This window comes from Pseudorca crassidens, chromosome 10 (genome assembly GCF_039906515.1).
Source record: "Pseudorca crassidens isolate mPseCra1 chromosome 10, mPseCra1.hap1, whole genome shotgun sequence".
In the NCBI taxonomy this organism is placed as follows: Eukaryota; Metazoa; Chordata; class Mammalia; order Artiodactyla; family Delphinidae; genus Pseudorca; species Pseudorca crassidens.
The window spans coordinates 38,262,617-38,286,098 of record NC_090305.1 but is presented as its reverse complement, the minus strand read 5'-3'; the positions used below and the strand labels follow the sequence as shown (position 1 = coordinate 38,286,098).

Sequence of the window (23,482 nt, the reverse complement as noted above, 5' to 3'; positions counted from 1 at the left end):
CTTCTGATTCTATTAAAGATTTATCTAAGGACAGTGGGAATTATTATTTTTAGAAATTTATTTTTAATTTATTTATTACTTTTGGCTGTGTTGGGTCTTCGTTGCTGTGCTGCGGGCTTTCTCTAGTTGCGGCAAGTGGGGGGCTACTCTTCGTTGTGGTTCCCAGGCTTCTTATTGCGGTGGCTTCTCTTGCAGAGCACGGGTTCTAGGCACGCGGGCTTCAGTAGTTGTGGCGCACGGGCTTAGTTGCTTGCTCCACGGCATGTGGGATCTTCCCGGACCCAGGCTCGAACCCATGTCCCCTGCATTGGCAGGCGGATTCTTAACCACTGCGCCACCAGGGAAGCCCGGAATTATTGATCTTATTTAAAAATTAGGTTCTTAGAAAATAAAATAACAATGATTGGAAATTTACCTTAACCTTACAGAAAGAATTGGATTTCAGAATTTGAAACTTTGATAAATTTAGTATTAATCAAAACACTAGAATCAATCATTATTCCTTTCCAGGCACAAGAACACTACTCAGAAAATAAGAAGTCCAGGGAGGGAATTCCCTGGTGGTCCAGTGATTGGGACTCCGTGCTTCCAGTGCAGGGTGCACTGGTTTGATCCCTGGCTGGAGAACTAAGATCCCGCAAACTGCTCAGCACAGCTAAAAAAGAAAAGAAAAGAAAAGAAAAGAAAGGAAAAGAAAAGAAAAGAAATCACACATAAGAACATCTCTTACTCATAAGTATACCTCCTAAAGATTCCTAACCACCGTTAGATATTCCCCCAATATCCCACCTCTCAGAAGTGATGAATGTTAACTTTTGGAGGGGGGGAAAATCTCCTGAGTGCACATACTTCTAACATACCATTATAGCAGCTCTCTGAGCCTTCCAGAGAGAAATATAATAAGTACCCAATTAATGTTTATTGACTGAATGAAAGTGATTGATTCAGCTTTGCTTCACTGAAAGCACTTAGTAGGCACTTTGTAAACACTTGTTGATATACGAATAAATAGACGTATAACATGGACATTTTACATATTAATGAAATTTCAAAATTATTCCTCACTTTGTGCTTCAACCACACTGGCGTATTTTTTTTTTAATTCCTCTAACTTACTACAGGAACTTTACATATTCTGTACCCTCTTCCAGGAACATTCTCTCACTGCTCTCACAAACTTTGCCAGATATCTCCGGCTTCTGCTAAATCATCACTTCCTCCAGGAAGCCTTCTTTGGTTTACCTAATCAGGCCAATCTTTCCTATGACATGTTCTTAAGACACCATTTCCCTTTTCAGACCATTTTCTACATAAATAATTTCACAACCACTTGTGAGATTCTTTTTTCTAATTCCCCTCTATGTTGGAACTTAGCCCCATGATGGTAGCCTGAGACTCTGTTTTGGCTTACTACTTTTTCCTCCAAATCCATCTCAGTGTTTGGACAATAGAAGGCACCTAACAAATACTTCTTGACTGAATGAATGATCGTTAAATATGTGATATGATCTAAAAAACTGTTTCAGGAAATAATATAAAAATACCTAAAAGGTGGCACCTCAAAGGATCAGGCAATTAGGCTTAAAAAAAAAAACTTTAAGGGCTTCCCTGGTGGCACAGAGGTTAAGAATCCACTTGCCAATGCAGGGGACACAGGTTCCAGCCCTGGTCTGGGAAGATCCCACATGCTGCAGAGCAACTAAGCCCGTAAGCCACAACTACTGAGCCTGTGCTCTAGAGCCCGCAAGCCACAACTGCTGAAGCCTATGCGCCTAGAGCCTGTGCTCCACAACAAGAGAAGCCATTGCAATGAGAAGCCCGCGCACTGCAACGAAGAGTAGTTCCCTGCTCGCTGCAACTAGAGAAAGCCCACATGCAGCAACGAAGACCCAACACAGCCAAAAATAAAATAAATTTTAAAAAATAAATAAATTAAAAACAAAAACTTTAAACTATGTGATTTGCAGAAACACTATTTTCACATAGTTGTCCCGGATATTGAATTAAAACGAGTTTTTAAATGATTATTTGTTGGAATTGTGTGAGGTTATTTTCCATTTGTCCCTGTAGATCAACCCTGTCCAACAGATATGTGAGCCACACATGTAATTTTAAGTGCTCTAGTAGCCACAGTCAAAAAGTACAAAGAGGGCTTCCCTGGTGGTGCAGTGGTTGAGAGTCCGCATGCCGATCGATGCAGAGGACACAGGTTCGTGCCCCGGTCCGGGAAGATCCCACATGCTGCGGAGTGGCTAGGCCCGTGAGCCATGGCCGCTGAGCCTGCGCGTCCGGAGCCTGTGCTCCGCAATGGGAGAGGCCACAACAGTGAGAGGCCCGCCTACCGCAAAAAAAAAAAAAAAATTCATCTGTTTCTTTATATATCTTTTTTTTTTTCAGCTGCACCGCTTGGCTTGTGGGATTTTATTTCCCCAACCAGGGATTGAACCCAGGCCCTTGGCAGTGACAGCGCAGAGTCCTAACAGATGAATTTAACTGTAATAATATAGTTTATTTAACCCAGTACATAAAAAATAATTTCGACATGTAATCAATATAAACATTACATTCTTTTTTAATACCAAATGTTTGAAATCCAGCATGTATTTTACATTTACAATACATCTCAATTTGGACTCAAATAACCACATGAGCCTAGTGGTGGTTGTATTGGACAATACAACCCTAGATCAATTCCCAGTCTTTGCCTTCCTCTGTGCCCTGGGAGGCTGACTTGGGCTTGCATCACCCAGCTCTCTTGCCCTCAGTTTTCCAGATAGCTTTGGGCAATAGAAGGCACCATCAAAAGATGGGACTATAGGAAGAGAAAGTAGTCCAGTTATTTCATCTCTGGTCACCCCCAACCCCTGCCCGAACTGGGCTGCCACGTTTCCTCTACCTAAGGCCATTATGGCCTCTCTTCATAGCTACAGCATTTGTCTGGTTCTGGTAACCCTGCTCCCTTCCATGACCCATTCAGCCTAAGAGCTGCCTCTGGGAGTTCCTCCCTCCTCTGTGGGTTTCCTTAACCCTGTCCATAATTCTATAAATAATTACCTCTTCAGTTAACCGTTTGTTGAGTATGTCATCTGCTTCCTACGAGGACACTGACTGAACCAAGTAGTTAAAAAACTATAGGTCTACACTTTTATTAGATTTTCCTTCATGGATACTGGAAGTCAATCACAATACTGAATGTTTTAATTCTTATACATAGATGTCAATGCCTGGCCATCAGTAATTCTTTTTTCTTAAAAAAAAAAAGCACTCAGGACTTCCCTGGCAGTCCAGTGGTTAAGACACTACGCTTCCAATGCAGGGGGCCCGGGTTTGATCCCCGGTTGGGGAACTAAGATCCCACATGCTACATGCTATACAGTGTGTCCAAAAAAAAAAAAAAGAAAAAAGAAAAAAATACAAATCTCGGGGCTTCCCTGGTGGGGCAGTGGTTGAGAGTCCGCCTGCCGAAGCAGGGGACACGGGTTCATGCCCCGGGCCGAGAAGATCCCACATGCCGCAGAGCGGCTAGGCCCGTGAGCCATGGCTGCTAAGCCTGCGCGTCTGGAGCCTGTGCTCCGCGACGGGAGAGGCCACAACAGTGAAAGGCCCACGTATTGCAAAAAAAAAAAAAAAAAATCTGGGAATTCCTTGGCAGTCCAGTGGTTAGGACTTTGCACTTTCACTGCTGAGGTCAGGGGTTCCATCCCTGATCACGTGAACTAGGATCCCGCAAGCTGCACGGCAAAGCCAAAAATTAAAAAAGCACTTAACCTACTGTATAGCACAGGGAACTATACTCAATATTATGTTTTTTTTTAAATTTTTATTTATTTATTTATTCATTTATTTATTTTCGGCTGCATTGGGTCTTCCTTGCTGCGCGGGCTGTCTCTAGTTGTGGCGAGCAGGGGCTACTCTTAACTGCGGTGCGTGGGCTTCTCATTGCGGTGGCTTCTCTTGTTGCAGAGCACGGGCTCTAGGCGTGTGGGCTTCAGTAGTTGAGGCATGTGGGCTCAGTAGTTATGGCACACGGGCTTAGCTGCTCCATGGCATGTGGGATCTTCCTGGACCAGGGCTGGAACCTGTGTCTCCTGCATGGGCAGGCAGATTCTTAACCACTGCACCACCAGGGAAGTCCTAGATTTTTTTGTTTTTGGCCATACCGCACACCATGTGGGATCTTAGTTTCCCAACCAGGGATGGAACCCACACCCCCTGCAGTGGAAGGGAGGAGGTTTTTTTTTTTTTTTTTTTAATTTATTTATTGTTTTGGCTGCATTGGGTCTTCGTTGTTGTGCATGAGCTTTCTCTAGTTGCAGTGAGGGGGGGCTATTCTTCATTGCAGTGCGCAGGCTTCTCATTGTGGTGGCTTCTCTTGTTGCAGAGCATGAGCTCTAGGTGCATGGGCTTCAGTAGTTGCGGCATGCAGGCTCAGTAGTTGTGGCTCACGGGCTTAGTTGCTCCGCGGTATGTGGCATCTTCCTGCACCAGGGATCGAACCCATGTCCCCTGCATTGGCAGGTGGATTCTCAACCACTGCGCCAGCAGGGAAGCCCTGGAAGGGAGGAGTCTTAACCACTGGATTGCCAGGGAAGTCCTAGAATTTTTAATTTTATTTTTTGGCCGCGCCACACAGCTTGCCGGAGATCCCTGACCAGGGATTGAACCCAGGCCATGGCTGTGAAAGTGCCAAGTCCTAACCACTGGACCACCAGGGAATTCCTTATACTCAATATTTTTAAATAAACTATAAAGAAAAAGAATCTGGGGGGACTTCCCTGGTGGTCCAGTAGTTAAGTATCCACCTTCCAATGAAGGGGACTTGGGTTTGAGCCCTGGTCAGGGAAATAAGATCCCATATGCTGCAGGGCAACTAAGCCCGCGTGACACAGCTACTGAGCTCGCGTGCCTCAACTAGAGAGCCCACGTGCAGCAAACTACAGAGCCCACGCTCTCTGGAGCCCCTGCACCACAATTATAGAGCCCACTCGCCCTGGAGCCCGCGTGCCAGAACTAGAGAGAGAAAACCCGCAAGCCACAACTAAGACCAACGCAGACAAGGAAAAAAAAGAATCTGGAAAAGAATATATGTATACCTACATACATACATATATATATATAACCGAATCACTGTACGGTACACCTGAAAGTAACACCACACTGTAAATCAACTATACTTCAATTTTTTTTTTAATTAAGAAGAAGCACTTAGGGGCTTCCCCAGTGGCACAGTGGTTAAGAATCCGCCTGCCATTGCAGGGGACACAGGTTCGATCCCTGGTCCAAGAAGATCCCACATGCCGCGGAGCAACTAAGCCCGTGCACCACAACCACTGAGCCTGCGCTCTAGAGCCCGCGAGCCACAACTACTGAGCCCATGCACCACAACTACTGAAGCCTGGATGCCTAGAGCCCATACTCGGTAACAAGAGAAGCCACTGCAATGAGAAGCCCACGCACCACAATGAAGAGTAGCCCCCGCTCACCACAACTAGGAAAGCCCGCACACAGCAACAAAGACCCAACGCAGCCAAAAATAACTAAATAAAATAAATAAATTTTTTAAAAAAAGAAAAAGCACTTAACAAATTGGTAACAGGTGAATTTTAGAAATGGACAATAACTTAGAGCCATGGTTCTTGACTTGAGGTAGTGAGATGTCAGAGTAATTTCTGTATTTGGAATCCTTCTGTTCATAAGTGACAGGAAAAAAAACCAACTCAAAGTGGCTTAGGCAAATCAGAGGAAGAGGTAGGGGACATGTATGTTCAAACAACTGGGAATCGCAAAAGTGGAATTGGGTCAGGGCTTCTTAAACAAGAGTTTTAGAGCTCGTTATTCCCCATCTGTCAGCTCTCCCTCTCTTTAGGTTGGGTCCACTGCAGGCTGCTTCCTCCCTACTAGAAGGAGGATGGCTGGCAGGTTCAGGACCCCACTAGTCGGAGGAAAGGAACACACCTCTCTCTGCCTGGCCTAGCAGCAGTGCTGGCAAGATAGCTACTGGTTCATGGAATTAATACTGTACATCAATAATTACTGCTGCTCTTATAAATTTATATGGACATTTTTGGCAGTGTACAACTTACAGAGTCTTAAATTGGCAGGGTTTCTGTAAAAAAGATAATAGATTATGGCTATAATGCAGCTAATACAGAACCTGATGATAAAAAGTTAGCCCCAGGAAGTTATCCTTAGAGTTCAAATTTGCAATCACTTTAACCAGAAGCCCTAGCACAATTTTATGGCTTGTAAAAAATATGGAAAATAAAAATTGTTAAAATCTTACATTCTACACTTAGATTGTGGCTATTTAAAATTCTAAAATTACTGAAATTTCTAAAGTTACAAGTCCCATTAGCTGACAGGTCTGATTGGATTAGTCATCCATTCCTGAACTAATGGGGGTGGGGCAGGCCACTAAGAACCAGGATGATTTAACTAGGGATGCTCATGTCTCTATCCCTAAAAAAGTGGGGTGTAGGACCCAACCACACCTAAATCAATAACGTGGTCTACTGTGAGAATGGTAGTTCCTCAGAGAAAATCAAAGGATGTTTGTTTACTACCACATATGATCCCCATTCTTTGTCTAAGAAATTCTGCTATGTCCCGTTGAAGCTTCCTATGGTTCTAGGGTCTAGACAAGAGTGGTTGATGGTCGAATAAATTTAAAGGAACATTAAAATATTCCATAATTTAAATGGATAGTTACTTGGCTGCAGTTACTAGAAGATAGAAAGTGTGTGTGGATGGCCAGAGGAGGTTCAAAACGTATTTGAGAATACAGTTGGAGGGATTAAGAGTGCTCCATTGAGGACTGCCCTGGTGGCACAGTGGTTAAGAAACCGCCTGCCAATGCAGGGTTCGATCCCTGGTCTGGGAAGATCCCACATGCCGCAGAGCAACTAAGCCTGTGCACCACGACTACTGAGCCTGCACCCTAGAGTCCAAGAGCCACAACTACTGAGCCCGTGTGCCACAACTACTGAGCCCACACACTGCAACTACTGAAGCCCACGCACCTAGAGCCCGTGCTCTGCAACAAGAGAAGCCACCACAATGCGAAGCCCGCGCACAGCAACAAAGAGTAGCCCCTGCTCGCTGCAACTAGAGAAAGCCCGCGTACAGCAACAAAGATGCGACACAGCCAAAAATAAAATATAATGAGTTAAAAAAAAAGAGTGCTCCATTGAAAGATGCATGCTAGACTAGCATTATATGCACAAACAACAACAAAAACAGGAAAAATGGTGTAAAAGAATGGGATACTTTGGGATACTAAAGAATGAGATGTGAAAAGAACACAGAATTTTTTTGAGCAAATATTGTGCCAGCTTATTTACATAATTTCTTTTAATTAATTAAATAATTAAACAAATAAGTTTTGATCACCTGCTGTGTGTCAGGCTTGTTTCCAGGCCCTGGGGATGCAGGTGTGACCGCAATAGACCAAAGTTGAAGTTCCTGTGAGGGTAGACAGCACATAACAACCCTGCATTGATGTAATTATCCCATTTTACAAAGAAGAAAGTAATCTTGAGAGAGGGTAAGGGACTCTTCTCCAGACACTTTAGCAGTAAGTAACAGCAGTACTGTGGTCCAAATCTAGGACTGTCTGACTTCAAAAAGGCTTCGCTTTGATAGAAGGAAATAAAAAGAGGAGAAAAACTTACAGAGCAGGAGGGGAGCAAATCAAAGCAAATATAAGTGAGCCAGAAGAGAAAAACAATTACAGAAGGAAAGAAAAGTAAGAAGAGAAACAGAAAGGTTTTGCTAGAATCCCTCACCTGGGAAACACCCCAGGGTAAGGCCAGCTCAGAGCCTGGCTCAACAACTGCAGTTCCCATTCCCCCTCTTTCCTTGGGAGTATGAAATCCCCATTTTACAGGTGTGAAAACTAAGGCTCAGAGGCATTAAATCTTTGTATTTTTCCCCCACTATGGATAAATCGTTTACAGGCACAATAAGAGAATATCTGGGAGAAACAAAACAAGTAAATAATTGGTATATCTTTCAGCTAATGGTGGAAAAATACAAGTTATCGTTTCTCTTGAGAGCAGATTTAAATAAGTTTTACCAATAAGTCAGACTTCACAGAAAGAGGGTAGGGAACACCAGCAAAACTGAACTCACTGTTCCGGCGAAGGAGATTTTGGTGATTTTTCTGACACCATCGCGGTATTTCTCTCCCAACAGTTAAATCTTGTGGCTCGGTTTTTTTTAGGTGAAGTGGGAAACAGAGGAAGGTGTGAGTGACCCATGGACCCCACCCCTGCCCCGGTGCGGGGTTGGGGGGCTGAATTTAAATTCAGTCTTCTTCAGGAACTTCCTTGTACTTCTACCTGCTAAAGGTGACAGTTTCCGCATGGCCTGACCGGTCTCATTTGCGTTTGCGTTTCTATTAAACATTTCAGGAGTCCAGGATGATGCCCCATCGTCTCCGCCAAATCCTGCAGTTTGGGTGAGGGGTGGGAAACCAGCCAGAGTTCGGCGGACTTTCCAGGTTTGGGCTTTTCCCTAAGTGTGGGACCCCGGTGGGCACAATCTGGTGACAGCTCGCTCACAAACAGCTCCTTGACCTTGGGAGCAATTTCGAAGCACGTTTGTAAACGTGACGATCTTAGTTCCAGCCTCACCGCTCACGAGGATGAAGTAATCAGTGAATTCATCTAATACTTTAAACTTATTAGGAGCAAAACGCTCTATCAGTGTTTGGGAGTGACGGCGGAGGTGTTATTAAACTCCAGCCTATTTGGATGTGAGGGACAGGGGACTGAGAATAACTCAGAGGTCAGCAGCTGGGGAATTACACCCGAGGGAAGCTCCGGGCCTGAGACAACCTGAGCCCGACGCTGCTACCCTCCACAGACAAGGCGGTACAACCAGAGCGCGCTCCCAGCAACGCTGTTCTCGCTGAGTTTGTAGCCATTACGTCACAGCCTCCTCCGCCCCTCATTGGGCGAGCCCGTCCAGTCATGTGACTACAGCATGGCCTATAAATAAGGGCGAGGAGACGGCGGTGGTCCGCCATTTCGTGGACGACGGGTGTGGGAGAGCATCTGTCGGTGCCAGGCGCGAGGGGACCAGGAAGACCCAGCTGGGGGTGTGTGGAGTTGAGCCTACGCGTTTCTAACCCGAGGTCTCGGTAAGTGACCAGCGACTAAAGGAATGAGGTGGGAAATGGGCCTTAACGGGACCGAAGTGGGGCCAGGCCCAATGGCGGCGCCAGATTGAGACAAAGAGACGCTGCCGCCATTTTGTGACGTTCAGCACGGGGCGGTGGCGGGGGCCCCCGGCCCCTCGGAGGATATATCCAGGTCTCAAAGTGGAGGTGTTTTTAACTCTTCACTGGGGGCGTGAACCGGAAAGTGAGATTGCCCGAGAGTTGAGGCGAAGGAGGACTCGGTAGTCCGTCGTACTCCGGCCCGCGGCTTTTCAATTTATGGCGCCTTTTTTTTTTTAGGCCCCGCGTTTTCTTAGGTAGCTGCTCATGATTTTTTTCCTCAAGTCAGTAATCAAGATTGGGCCTTTCGATCCATCCCTAGTAAATGATTTCTGTACTCATCTTCATTTTTATGTTCTTTTAACTTGTTATAGTCTGAACCCAATCACTTTTATTTTTTTAAACCGCTCTTCCTTGAGCTGTTTTGTTGTTGTAGCTGTTTGCATTAATACGTAGGCCTGTAACTGGTCACGGTAAAGTTTTTGGAAAAAGGAAAAGAACCCATTTCCCGGCAATGGTTTGGTCTCATAACTCTCCTGGGTGCAGGGTGGGGTCACACAAATAGGATGTGTCTGGACTGGCTTGTTTAATTGGATAAGCCCAGAGAGAGAAGAAAGTGGCTCTTGAGCTGAGTTCTTGGACTGGCTGCTCTTTTATGCAGTTGATACTGGCCTATAAGTTGATTAGATTCATTGCTGAGACGACTTCGTAAGTACTTAAGATTTATCAAAGACCCCTAAGTGCCTAAATTCTCGTATAACAACTTTTTTCCCCTGAGGTGAATTAACGTAAGATTCATTTTAAAGTGCACAATTCAGAGGTTATTAAGTACATTCGCAATGTTATGCAGCTACCATCTCTCTAGTTCTAACCCGTTTTATACCCCCTAAGGTGACCCGTACACATAAGCAGCCACTTCCCTTTTGCCCTGTCCCCTTTTCCTCCACCAGCCCCTGGTAGCTACTGATCTACTTCTGGATTTACTCATTTTGGATATTACACATGTACAGAATCGTAATATGTGCACTTGTGTGTCTGGTATCTGTAACTTAGCATGCTTTCAAGTTTCATCCACGTTTGTAGCATTTATGGGTACTTCATTCCTGAATAGTACTCCATTGTATGGATAATATATTTTGCTTATCCACTTACCTGTTGCTGGACATTTGGGTTAACACTTTTTGGGTGTTGAGAATAGAATGAGGTACATCTTTTAATAACAAGTTTGTCTTGCTGCTTGAGGAATGAAGCTGGTTAACTTCTGGCCTGTGAAGGCACATTAGTATCACGTTTCTAGTGGTTTGTCTTCAGCGAGTTGTATTTGCTTTTGAGTAGGCTGTCCTACTTTTCTAGGTGTTTTCTGTTTAGTTTTTTAAGATTAATTTGAAATAGGTAAAGTCCTTAACTCAGTTTCCACTTTGTGGTAAATGCTCCTCCAGTGTGTTGTTTCCCCTCACTCTTCAAGGCTTTTTTTTTTCTTAGGCAATCTGTGCTGGCTTCCATGCAGTTATCGGTAACTGTTTAAAGGGTAGTGCTTTTAGTGTTGGGGGGTTTTAGTATTTTTGAATTCTTTCTTAAGGATCTGTTTTTCACTGTGTGGATTATGATATTTTGGGGTTTTTTTTTGTTTTTTTACAGAAATGCATCGTGATTCCTGTCCGTTGGACTGTAAAGTTTATGTAGGTAATCTTGGAAACAATGGTAACAAGACTGAATTGGAACGAGCTTTTGGCTATTATGGACCACTCCGAAGTGTGTGGGTTGCTAGAAACCCTCCTGGCTTCGCTTTTGTTGAATTTGAAGATCCTCGAGATGCAGCCGATGCTGTCCGAGAGCTAGATGGGAGGTAATTTATTGATTAATTTATACTAATGATAAATAATGTTGATCGTGTTTTAATATTTAAAATCTCTAGGATACGTGGCTTGTAGATGGCTTCTTGGCTATCTGAAATTGATGTTACTGGAGATTTACATAAACCTTTTCTGACAATCAAAGGAGTGAACAGTTTTAGTGTAGATACCTAGGAAAAGTTTCTTTTTATTCAGTTGGCCATTGAAGAAAATAATTTTAACGGTCAGTTCTTGGTGGGTGGATAGCTGCATATGGTTGAAACATTTTAATCTAAATGCACCACAAAGCATCAACTGTGTTGTCACCTTTGAATTGTTTCTAAAATAATTGTGGAATCAGACATTTCTCTTATGGCCACAAACTGACTGTAGGTGGATGATGGTTACGTGGGTTTATTGTACTGTTATCTTTTACATGTTGGAAATAATTTTGTTTAGGAACTGTGGCTCATACAGCTATTTCCCTTTGCATTTACAATGGTCTGTTAGCTGGCTGATAAGCAACACCTGAGTCTTAACAGTGAACAGGTGTTGCCCTTCTGCTTCCTGGCATTTGAAAACCGTTGGATTTCATGAAAACAAGGAAAATAATCCTTAAGATCCAAAAATTAAAGGGTCTGAGAGTTGGCTGTAAAGCTGTAAAAAAGGTCATTATTCTAAGCAGGTTACAGAAACATTTTTCCAGGGCCCCACCTCTTGCCAGTCACTGTCCACATATGGTGAATTATCTAAACATAATGGTTGTGGACCAGTGAAAAGGTGGGAAATAACTGCCCTTTTTTTTTTCCTCCTGTTCTCAGTAGTCTTATGTGTCAGGTATTGTGTGTGATGATTGAGGGGAGAGGGAGATGTAAAATGGCCAGAACGCTTCTGTCTTAACTTACTGCTACTTACCTGGCGGGGGGCGGGGGGGTTGGGGAGGAGAGGAGACCAACGGATACACAGAGTGAGATTGGTAAACAGTTGTTGCAGCCTCAAAGGAAGAAGTCGAAACAGGATGTACAGATGAACTAGTTCTGGGAGGATGAATCCAGGCGTTTTCACACTTAAATTGCACCTGTTAACATTGAGTCCAGTGATCAGACTAACGGCAATAAAATGTAAGGAAGTTGGTTTCCTTTACTAGAAAAAATAAGGGAACTAAAACTTGCTTTGGTATTAAGGATTCTGCAGACATTAAGATGTATTTTTTGCAAAGAAGCTAGTTATAGGAGTGGGGGTTTTTTTCCCTTGCTTTAATCTCCTAGAAGGACAGTTGGGCTGCTTTAAATTTAACGTTTCTTCTCCTCCTAGAACACTATGTGGCTGCCGAGTAAGAGTGGAACTGTCGAATGGTGAAAAGAGAAGTCGAAATCGTGGCCCACCTCCTTCTTGGGGTCGTCGCCCTCGAGATGATTATCGGAGGAGGAGTCCTCCACCTCGCCGCAGGTACTTAGAGAGAGCGTGTTTAGAGGTATTGGTGTAATGGAGTAGCTAATAGGAGCAGGTATTTCTCTTAAAGTTTGTTGGTGGGTTTTAAATTTTGAGGAATCAGGTTTTTATGAAACATTTGCTGGGTGTAGTTTGGGATATGTGAGTTGTGCTGAGTGTTGGCTTGTCTTTAGGTCATTGTTCATGTTGGTAGTCAGTAACTTCTATCTTGGATCTATCTTCTAGTTCATCTTCTAGTTGCATCTTTCCAAGTCTTCCCTTATACTTCAATTTAGGCCTTTTTCCATTTCTTGACTCCATAATGACAAACATTACATTCAACTCTAGCTCTTCACAAAAATGTGTTTTCTATTAGCACGATTGTAATATTTATCAAGCAGGCAGCTGTTTTAATGTTACAACTGGTAAAGTAGAAATCATTCTGAAACTAACTTAAGTCACTGACCAATAAAGGGGGCTAAAGTAATCCCAGTCATCTGTTCTTCAAACCCAAATAGGAGAGAATGCAGTTTTTTTTATAATTGAAAATGGCATCATTCTTGGACCAGGCAGTATTGTCTGGATGCTAACTCCACATCTCCTCAAACCTCCAAATAGTTTCTGTAGGACTGAATTTACCTCTTACAGGTGAGTGAAGTCCTAGGAGATAGGAGTTCAAAATCTTGCCCCTTTTGCTGTTTTGAAAAACAAAACACACTGTTGCCCATCATAATAAAGAGTATTTGTTAGCTAATAGATGGTTGTACTGATGGCTTGTTTTTCATTTTTTTTTTGTGCTTTTTGGTCCATCTATTAATAAAAATGAACCCCGTTACAGAGTCACCATCATGTCTCTTCTCACCACCCTCTGAGTCTGCATTAGCCAGTCAACTAGCCCTTTCAGCGTCATGTGACCAGCGCGCCCCATTCAGCTTGGCTGGTGTCGTTTCACATGACCCAGGCATGGCCAGTCGTCAGGTTGCACCGCCCTTTGGTTCCCGAGCATGCTGTTTTCTCTCAGCCTTCTCTCCAACCTTAACCAAATCGGCAGCAGCCACCTCGACCGCCCACACATTCCTGGCCAATCAGCTCAGCTGTTTATTTACCAAATGTCTTCACAACAACTACAGCAGCAGCCTTCGGCTAACAAAAAAGCAGGAAAAATCCACAACACCCCCTTCGCCAACCAACTAAATCCAACGCAACATCTGGCAAAACCTTTTCAGCAAATTCTTCCTGGCCGTCAGTCCGGCAGCCTCACCTCACCATTTCTAGCTTGTTGAAACCCAAAAACTAGTAAGTTTTTCCTGCTTATACAGTTTACTGCTGGTTAAAATAAGGAGTAAGCGGCTTAAAGTAATTCTTTTTTTCTGGATCAAAGGCTGGCTGTGCATAATTGAATGGTAACGTACATATATATATTGCTTGAATAAAACTTTTAAGGGTGATAGGGAACTCATAATGTAACTAGACCTTCAAATGAAACTTATTTGCATGTGTGAGATGCCAAACTAAAAATTTTAATAACTCTAACAGATTTAGCTTTCCTTTCTAGCAAAAATTTGTTGAATCCTATCACCTTTAAATGGTTTTACTAACAGTTTTCAAAATTTTTAAATTATGGGGGTGAAGTGGGCCAAGCTAAGGTAATTTTGATAAGCCTAAACACACTCTTAAATGTGATGATCACAAATGCAGTTCTAATGTAGCACTTAATGGCATCAGTATTTACACCTAGCGCGTTTTCACAAAATTACACTATCCACCTGGTACCTAAGTCTTGTCATGGACTTGCAGGTTTGCATGGGTTCCAAATACTGGTTTATGGTACTGTTTTTGGAACTACTTGTGGGACTACATTTTGGTGTGGTGTTTGGGTAGTGAAGTTAGTTTGACATGAAGTTTTGCATTGGACAGATCTGCTGTGAAGCATTCTTTGTTAAAGTGAATCCATGGTTGGAATACCTGCTTTTCACTTGAGCTTTTGGTTCCTTAATCCTTCTGTGCCTTTTTTTTCTTTTCTTTTTTTAAAAAAAATTTTTTTTTATTTTTTGGACGATGGGTGCCAGTTCTTCGGCACATTCACTGGGCCCAACAGTGAGATTGAAAAGTTGGGAAATGCCTCACGCCATAAATGCTAATTGACAATTGGCCTAATTTCCCTGTTTTCTGCTTTTAGATCTCCAAGACGGAGAAGCTTCTCCCGCAGCCGGAGCAGGTGAATAACCTTTTTTGGGGGCCACATTCTCAGAAGTGGGAGTGTCTGTGCTATTCCTAAGCTGTTTCCCAAATGACTTGGTTAATGGTGATAGACCTTGACTTCAGTAATGAATCAACTGGCATATAGCTTTTAGCTTTCAGAAACTTCTCTTATAAGTATTTGTTGTGTATAATCCTGAATGGCACTGTTTTTCTTTTCCCTCTGACTTCAGGTCCCTTTCTAGAGATAGGAGAAGAGAGAGATCACTGTCCCGGGAGAGAAATCACAAGCCGTCCCGATCTTTCTCTAGGTCTCGTAGGTAAGACCTTTAATGACCTGAGCCATTTAAGACCTTGCATACATAACGTATTAAAAGTAGAAATAGGTCTTCTTTTAAGCCACTTGGATAAAAATTTTACAGCTTTTTCCCATAAAAATCTTTTGATGTTTTGTCAGAGTGTAACGGAGTTACAGGTGTAACTTCTGTTTTTCTGTTTATCAGCCGATCTAGGTCAAATGAAAGGAAATAGAAGACCAGTTTGCAAGAGGAGTGGTGTACAGGAAATAACTTCATTTGACAGGAGTATGTACAGAAAATTCAAGTTTTGTTTGAGACTTCATAAGCTTGGTGCATTTTTAAAATGTTTTAGCTGTTCACATTTGTTTGTCTCTTGGAACAGTGACACATAAAGATGTAATTCTCTATGGTTTGAAATGGATCATAGGCATGTAATATCAAGAATTGTTACTTTACAATGTTCCCTTAAGCAAAATTGAATTTGCTTTGAATTTTTAGTCTTGCACAGACTGATAATAAACCTCTAACTCCTGCCCAGCTAAAGTGTGATGTTTAATATTACGGAAACAAAACTGGCAAAAATTGAAAAGACTCTGTAGCTGGGATATGGTATGCAGCTGTAGTTAAGTGGTCTTTAAAAGCTGCTGTGAACACAAGCCAGCAGGTAAAAATTAAAGCTGCACCTTTAAACTAGATTAGAGGTTTAAAAATTCCACTAGTCTTCACACCGGACAAGAGGTTGTCCAGTGGGTATAGAATCTAAGAAGTTTCAAGAAAGTTAGTTTACCTTCTGTGATTGCTGTATATGGATACCTAGCTCTTTGTAATATTATTTGGAAATTTGAGACTATTCAAGATACCTATGTCCTGCCAGTTTAAGGGTACATTGTAGAGCTGAACTTTGAGTTACTGTGCAAGATTTTTTTTTTCATGCTGTCATTTGTAATATGTTTTGTGAGAATCCTTGGGATTAAAGTTTTGGTTACAAATTGTTGTTTAACCTGAAAGCCTGTTTTTCCTTGCAAAACTAAAATCTGAGCTTGGTACCAATCAAGTCCAGGTATAACATTCCTATTGGAAGCCATACTTACATTTTCTTGTAAAGTGCTTTTGAAAATAAAATATTAACATAATTGTGTAATAGTTGAACCCACTATTACCATATTTCTTGTCCCATAGAAGGCAGTTGGTTACACAAATCTTATTCTGTAAGAAACACAATTTGAGGCTTTTGAAGTGAAGGAAATTTTTGGTTGTCCACCTAAGCGATGATACATTTTTAGGAGTAGAAGCCAGTTCAAAGTCCTTGATATTCAGTGACCAACATTTTAAAATATATCCACCTGATACATTATAATCCAAAGTTGCTGGTTTAAAAAAAAAAAATTAGCATGAATACGTTCCACAAAGCTTTTAAAAATTGCTTCCATTTTATATAATTTGAGGTGTTGCATGGGGGTTCTAAATTGATCCATCATGATGTGAAATTCACTATATGGTTCAAATGTAACAGTGCAGAATTGAATATGGAGGCATGCATAACCTTCCTCTTAGAAATCTAGAGGAGTTGTAATTTCAAATTTTTGTGCAATTAGATTAAATCATAATGCAACAGTCTTTTGGCTTAGTTTCCTTAAATGTGCTGTTTAAAGATAGTTTTGGATTATGCTGTACTGACATTAATATGAAAGATAAGTCATTATATTAATCTATAAGGATGTTTTATAAGATGCAGATCCTAAACAAATTATTTCCAGTGGTCCTTCTTCACCCTTCATGCACATATCAAGGGAGGGAGAGTCCTGGGTGTCAGAGGGGGAGAATTGGTGTCAGTGGAGTTAAGTATGAGCCTCGTTACAGAAGATACTTTTAAGACTGGCTATTGATTTACTGGGAGCTCAGGCTTTGGGCCTTTGTCTTCTGGCATTTCATAGCTTAAAACCTTTGTTGGGGTCAAGCAAGGCAAGATAGCTAAGAATTCATGGAAGTAATTCGGTACATTAATATTACACTGCTCTTATAAATCTACATGGGCATTTTTGGCAGTATACAACTTGCAGAGTCTTAAATTGGAAGGGTTTCTGTAAAAAGGATAGTGGATTGTAGCTATAAAGTGGCTAATACAGACCTGATATTAAAATTAACCTCTAGGATTTATCCTTAGGGTCCAAATTTGCAATCACTTTAACCAGAAACCCTAGCACAATTTTATGGCTTGTTTAAAAATATGGAAGATAGAAATCGTTAAAACCTTACATTCTGGCTATTAAAACGTTCTCTACTGTAATTTCTGAAATTAACAAGTCCCGTTGGCCAGTTTTGTCTTGCATTCTCAGTTGAATATGATACTGAAAGTAGTCACAGAAAGTTTGACTTGTGGTGTAATGATTACAGGTGTTCACTAGAGGTCACTATTAATACTTGGTGATAATTTAAGGAACATATCTAAGGATTATAGTTGGTTTTTATGCTTTCAAGAATAGTTAATATTCTGTGGTTCTCAGTTCATTGTGGGTTATTTCTGACCTCCATGTCTTAAGCAGAAAGGTAAAGACAAAGATAAATTAGCCAGAGAAATTTTATTTTTATGAGATGTAGATACCTTTTATCTACTGTTTCTATGGCTTTTTACAGTTCCTTAAAAGATCATGTGATCAGTAGATGGCATCACCACCTTTTAAGACTCACCCATGTCTGGATGGAAAGTCCTGGTTGCTTTTATTGTAGAGTTATAGTTTATATTCTTACAGTGCTTCTTTATCAGGAATGGCCTTTTCCAGGCCTACTGACTCATTTTTCCATCCCTGGTTATATAGGAACCACTGGTTTAGTACTTTGTATTAGTGTGCTTTTATTTTCAGAATCCCCAACATGATTTAGTTGTCAGACCTGGTTGGTGGTAATGTCTTCCAGTTGTATATTTTTGTACTAGACCTGTTGCCTTCTGGTTTTCCTTTTTTTTTTTTTTGAGAATATGGAAGATTTTTATAATTAAAGTAGCTGAAGAAAAACTGGGTTGGAGTATATTTTTATCAAAACATTCTGATAGCGTTGAATTCAATTTTATATGTCCACACAAGTTCTCTTCATCTTACTTTATTAAATTCGTTGGATACTTCAAACAAATTCAGCTGTATACAGCACACTTTAGAGAAGATAGAAAATTTGAAAGAGATATTGAAAATTTGTCTTGATAAACCTGGTATAACTGCTTAATTTTGTTGTACAAATTTTTACTTATTGGAATTGCAGAAATTCATAATATGGTATTCTCATCATTTTGTATCCCAGTTCTTCCTCTAACTACCTGGATGGAAGATGTGACAACAGCCAAAATGTTTCCCAGACTAATACATGAAATACATGTGTAGAACATTACTTCTCATCCTTAGTTTTTCCTTGGTTCTTCTCTGACATACATAAAACATTGTATTATATGATTATTTTACTAAAGTCTTAGAATCTGGCCACTTAGTGCCTTAGCTGTTAGTACATGTATGTACTTGGTCTTGAAGTGAAAATCTCTGGAAACATTGATACTTAGCTTCCTTGATAGTCTCATTTGGAGAGATCCTGAGATGGAGAATATTTCCTTTATTTCCAGAGCAAAATTACACCTTCCAGAAAAGTAGTCTGTAGGTGACTTTTCCCCTCTTTTTGAAGTCCTATTCACTTGTGAATTGGCATTTTTTCTTCAGTACATAACTCATTCAGATTTCATTTGGGGGCAACTTAGCATTCTTCAGAGGTCATTTTTTTTTTTTGTGGTACGCAGGCCTCTCACTGTTGTGGCCTCTCCCGTTGCGGAGCACAGGCTCCGGACGCGCAGGCTCAGCGGCCATGGCTCACGGGCCCAGCCGCTCTGCGGCATGTGGGATCTTCCCGTACTGGGGCACGAACCCGTGTCCCCTGCATCGGCAGGCGGACTCTCAACCACTGCGCCACCAGGGAAGCCCTAGAGGTCATTTTTTTGTTAAGTCCCAAAACCTCAAATCAGAGCCAAGAGGGAAAGTTGCTGAAAAACTGCTTAATGAATGCTGCCTTGGAGGGGGGTGGAGGTGGCTGTTTGTATTGAACATTTGGAAAGAGGAATGGAAATGCTCAGTATATCATCATCAGTATATCAAGTTTTGAGAGCTGAAAGTTATTTTTGAGAGAATAACTCCCGCAGGAAACAATTTCTAAATCCTTTTAAACTTAGGCAGCTAGTACTTTTAACCCAATCCAGCTGGCTCTCTGCCACCAGAATTTTTTATAATGAGAGTTTATTTTTAGTTTAGATAAAATCCATGTTAAGCTTCAATAAGAGTGCTTTGCAAATAAATACAAATTGGAATGTTGATTTGTTATTTAATCCTTTTCGTGTCACACCTTCCCCACATGGTAGTCTATGACACAGGCATTTAATGGGGAATGGGGTACAGTGATAGGGCATAATACCAGCTCAGTATCTCAAAACCGGTAATATTTGACTTGTGTTCAATATTAGGATGTTGAGACCTTGAACTAAATGTAAGTTCACCCCTGTTTTAGATTAGGATAAGTTAAGAGGTGTTGGTTGTAGGGCTTTTAAATACCCTAAGAGAAAGGCTCTTGGATCTTGAGGTGGCAAATAATCTTGAGAGTGCTTTGTAAAGCCCCTTACCTAGAAGTGGAAAACGAGTGAATTGAGTCAGATGGTAAGGGCTGTGTACTAAAGGCAGAGCTCGCAGTTAAAGGCTATGTGAAGAATGAAGTGAAGAAGTGAGTGTGAGTACCTTAATCATAAAGTAGAAGAGGGCAGGAGTACGTAACTGCTTGGCGGTAAAAGTGAAAGGATTCTAAAACCATGAATTTACACCAATTCCAGTTTAATGATTTTTTGACTTTCCTTCAGCCCTATTGCCATTACAAGCAGTGTGGGATAATTTGTCCAGCTTTAGTACTGGCAGGAAGGCCAAGAAGTTGGGATTGTTACTGCCCTAATGAAAAGGCTGGCTCGTGTGTCCCAGCTGTCTGGGGTTTAATGGGGACAGGAAATTCACTGAACTGGCAATCCTGGTTGGTTTTCAGTTGGCAATGTATAGCAGTCCGTTTGAAATGAAAGTGGCTTCCAGAAGTGAGGTTGGAAGTAGAAGTTGCCCACTTTGTAAACAGAGTAGGTGAACACTGATAGTTCGGAGAGGGCTAAGAAAGTAACTTCCTTTTCAGGTGCTGGAAGCTCGGGTGAAAACTGGTGGAGTAGTCAGGAAGTTTAAAAACAATTTTTTTTGCCCCATCTCTGCCCCACCATGCCTACTCACTCTGGCCAGCTATATCCTCCAGGAAAGGAAGTTTTGTTTTTGAGTGCAGCTCTGCCAAACACTATCCTTTTTCTTACGTAATGCTTAATCACTTGGGAGGTGAGTATCCCTGTTAAACAGAGGGCAGAAAAGCTCCTCATACATAATTCCTCATCCTACCAAGCAAGTACGAACACTCTTGGACTTATTGACGATTCGAGGTGATTTTTTTTGACTACGGTGGTGAAAAAGCAATAGGCTTAAACTATGAATTTTGATCTCCTTGGCTAGTGATGTTTGGCAGTATACTTTTTTTTTTTTGGCGGTACGGACGCGCAGGCACAGCGGCCGAGGCTCAAGGGCCCAGCCGCTCCGTGGCATGTGGGATCCTCCCCGACCGGGGCACGAACCCGCGTCCCCTGCATCGGCAGGCGGACTCAGCCACTGCGCCACCAGGGAAGCCCCGGCAGTATACTCTTGGTGCAGGGGCAGCAAGCCAAGCAGTGGCTCCCAGTCAGCTATGTGATCACGAGAATAAACGACAAATACACTTAAAAAGCATTCTGGACTCATACACCCAATTTTGTTTTTCGCTTTCTGTATTCAGTGAGTTACATGAGCGATTCAGTACTTTATGTTAGATGATTTTGCCCAACTGTAGGCTAATGTAAGTGTTCTGAACACTTTAAGGTAGGCTAGATTAAACTGTGATGTTGGTAGGTTAGATGTGTTAATTAAATGTGGTTTTGACTTGTATTTTCAATTTATGACTGGTTTATCAAGATGTAACCCCATCATAAGTTGAGGAAGATCTGTAGTGTATTCAGCACTGAGACCATACTTGGCTCCACAGCCCTTGTTTTCTGCTCACTGCATTTTTATTTTACAACCCAATCATAAGATGCCACTTAGTGACTGTCATGTTTATGGTAAAAGTAAATTGTACAGACACTGGAGAAGACTTACCTCCTTTCTAGAGGTAACTTGTTAAATTTGTTTTCTAGAAAGTTAGGCATACTGTAATGAGCAAGTATTTATACAGCTAAAATGCTAATCTTAGCTTTATCCTTATTACACATTTGAAGCATGCACATCTGAGGTTTATGTACATGTCATCTGGGCAAGTACCACAACTGTTAGGCAGTCAAGGTATTTCTTGCCAAAGGCCTACCTGGCTTAATTTAATGACTAATGCTTAATTTAATGACTAAAATGTCACTGTCAAGGATGACAAAGCTGTGCTAATGTGGATGGGTTGACATTGATTCCGTCTGTCCATGTTCACTATTAACCTTGTGTCATGGGCATGCTTCAAAGCTATGACTAGTTGCTATGGCAACTCCGGTCTCCTGGTCTTGACATCACCCTTATAGGAATGTGGGAACATTGGTGAGTATTGCATTTTATATGAGGACCGGTAAACATCAAACTTATATTTGGGGCCTTTTAATTTTTTCAACTTTATAGAGAAAAGTGCACACTTTTTTTTTTTTTTTTTTTTAAATGGAGTCTTAGAACACCCCAGAATTCCATGGCCAGACAAGGCTGTTGCAGAGATGAACACACCTTCTCTGGTTTCAAAAGTGGGTGGTTGAAGTTAATGCAGCATTTCTTAGTTGCTGGAGGAAGAAAATACTGGTTAAGCAGGTACATTCAAGTGATCAATTAGATTTTGACAGTGGACCTGGTGATTAAAGCTATTGAATTGCCTTCAGCAGCTGCAGCCTATTGACCTGGAAGAACACTCCATTCCTTTCCTCAAATGATTTGGATTCTCATAGAGGTGAATGGAAAGAAGGGTTTTTTTAAGTGCATCATCCAAGATTGGTTCCTGAACCAGGGCCAACTTTTTGGACTTGACAGCAGGTGACAAGAAGAAAATAATTTAAAAGGGTATATCAGTAATAAGGTGAATGTACTCATCCTAGTATAGAGAAGGCTGGACAAGTTGTCCAAGGTCACAGCCCAGGAGTGATTGCGCTGTAATGGTGTAACCCAAGTTGCAAGACCACTTAACTGGAAGTGGCCTTAGAGTCCATAGTCCCAGTTCTATGTTTAGAGATGAGAAGGTGGATTTGCCCAAGGTCACGCAGGGGCACCATGGCAGAGCTGGAACAAGGATTGCCCCAACAGCTAATGAAGTGCTAGTTCAGGGAGGAGTATAATGTTAAGGCCTTCAGGCTTTGAAGCCAGTAGCCAGGGTTTGAATCCTGGCTTCCTCACTTATAGCTCAATGACCAGCTGCATAATTTTTGACACTTCCATTTTTCTCATCCATAAAATGGGTAATAATAGAAAATAATTACCTCCTGAAAATATCTTGAGAACACAGTGATGTGATGCATATATGGCACTCAACACAGAGTGACACTGCTCAGTAAGCATTAGCTGTTATGTGGCAGGCTAACACTGGTATGCAGTAAGCACTCAAGGAATGGCTTTTAAGCAAAACTGACCCATTTTGGTGCTGGGCAAGCAAGAGCGCCCCCAGTGCATTCTTGCATTCCCCAGTGCATACGAAGAGTGTTTCCACTGACCCTGGTCCTTACCCACTTTTGAGTCCACTGTCCAGTTTGAGTTGAAGGGGCATGGATTTGAGGGGTCCAAGGTCAAGAGGGACATTTGTGGTAAAAGGGGTCTGGGCAGATTTCAAGAAAGGGGTTTCTGAAGTCACAGGGATAGGCAGGTGGGAAGGATAAGATGAAGGATTAAAACCGCTAGATGGCTCTTTAAAAATGGGTTTTCACATTAGCCCAGCCTGTATTCAAATTTCCATCTTCTGGCTGTGTGTCTGGGACAAGTCACATCTTAATTTCTTATTTGTAAAGTTGGGGATAACAAAAACACCTCAGAGGGCATTAAACTGGTCACTCTTTGTTTATGTCTGGTATTTTCCACTCTTTGCTGGAATCACATGGGGGAACTTTTGAAAACTAACACCTGGGCCCAGCCTCCAGAGGTTATGATTTAGTTTGTCTGGGCTGGGAGCTTGGTATCGGAATGCTTTAAAAGTTCCCCAGGTGATTCTAAGGAGCAGTCAGGATTAAGACCTGTTTCTGATCCCACAGTAGTCCTGTGGGTCTGTCTCCTCCCTATGCCAGTTCTCCCAGGCCTCCCCGTATATGGAGCAAGGCACATCCCTGTTCTTTCCCTGCTGGGAAAGGCAGCTCTGGTTCTGTTCTGTATAGAGGCTGTGAAGCCGGATTGAAAACTCCTAGCATTCCCTGGGTGCTTGCCTTG

The 23,482-nt window shown here is 41.9% G+C and overlaps 1 protein-coding gene and 1 long non-coding RNA gene across 2 annotated transcripts; one reads left to right on the top strand and one right to left on the bottom strand.

Moving 5' to 3' along the window:
• Positions 1–459: 459 nt before the first annotated feature.
• Positions 460–8,847, bottom strand: LOC137233043 (uncharacterized). The gene is made up of 3 exons (XR_010947272.1): positions 8,131–8,847; positions 7,390–7,461; positions 460–655 (listed from the first exon to the last, which is right to left on the bottom strand). It is a non-coding gene; the product is annotated as an uncharacterized lncRNA (long non-coding RNA).
• A 160-nt stretch (positions 8,848–9,007) lies between these two features.
• SRSF3 (serine and arginine rich splicing factor 3) lies at positions 9,008–16,130 on the top strand. Its single transcript, XM_067753159.1, has 6 exons — positions 9,008–9,142; positions 10,859–11,066; positions 12,367–12,501; positions 14,663–14,701; positions 14,916–15,002; positions 15,186–16,130. The coding sequence occupies exons 2-6, from the start codon at positions 10,861–10,863 to the stop codon at positions 15,211–15,213; spliced, it is 495 nt and encodes a 164-aa protein (XP_067609260.1). The 5' UTR covers positions 9,008–9,142; positions 10,859–10,860; the 3' UTR covers positions 15,214–16,130.
• Positions 16,131–23,482: the final 7,352 nt, after the last annotated feature.

Bases quoted from the DNA above. Each gene is read 5' to 3' on its own strand.
- SRSF3 (XM_067753159.1), top strand. From the start codon at position 10,861: ATGCATCGTGATTCCTGTCCGTTGGACTGTAAAGTTTATGTAGGTAAT. The intron at 11,067-12,366 runs GTAATTTATTGA...TTCTCCTCCTAG, and splicing joins GTCCGAGAGCTAGATGGGAG to AACACTATGTGGCTGCCGAG. The intron at 15,003-15,185 runs GTAAGACCTTTA...TCTGTTTATCAG, and splicing joins TCTTTCTCTAGGTCTCGTAG to CCGATCTAGGTCAAATGAAA.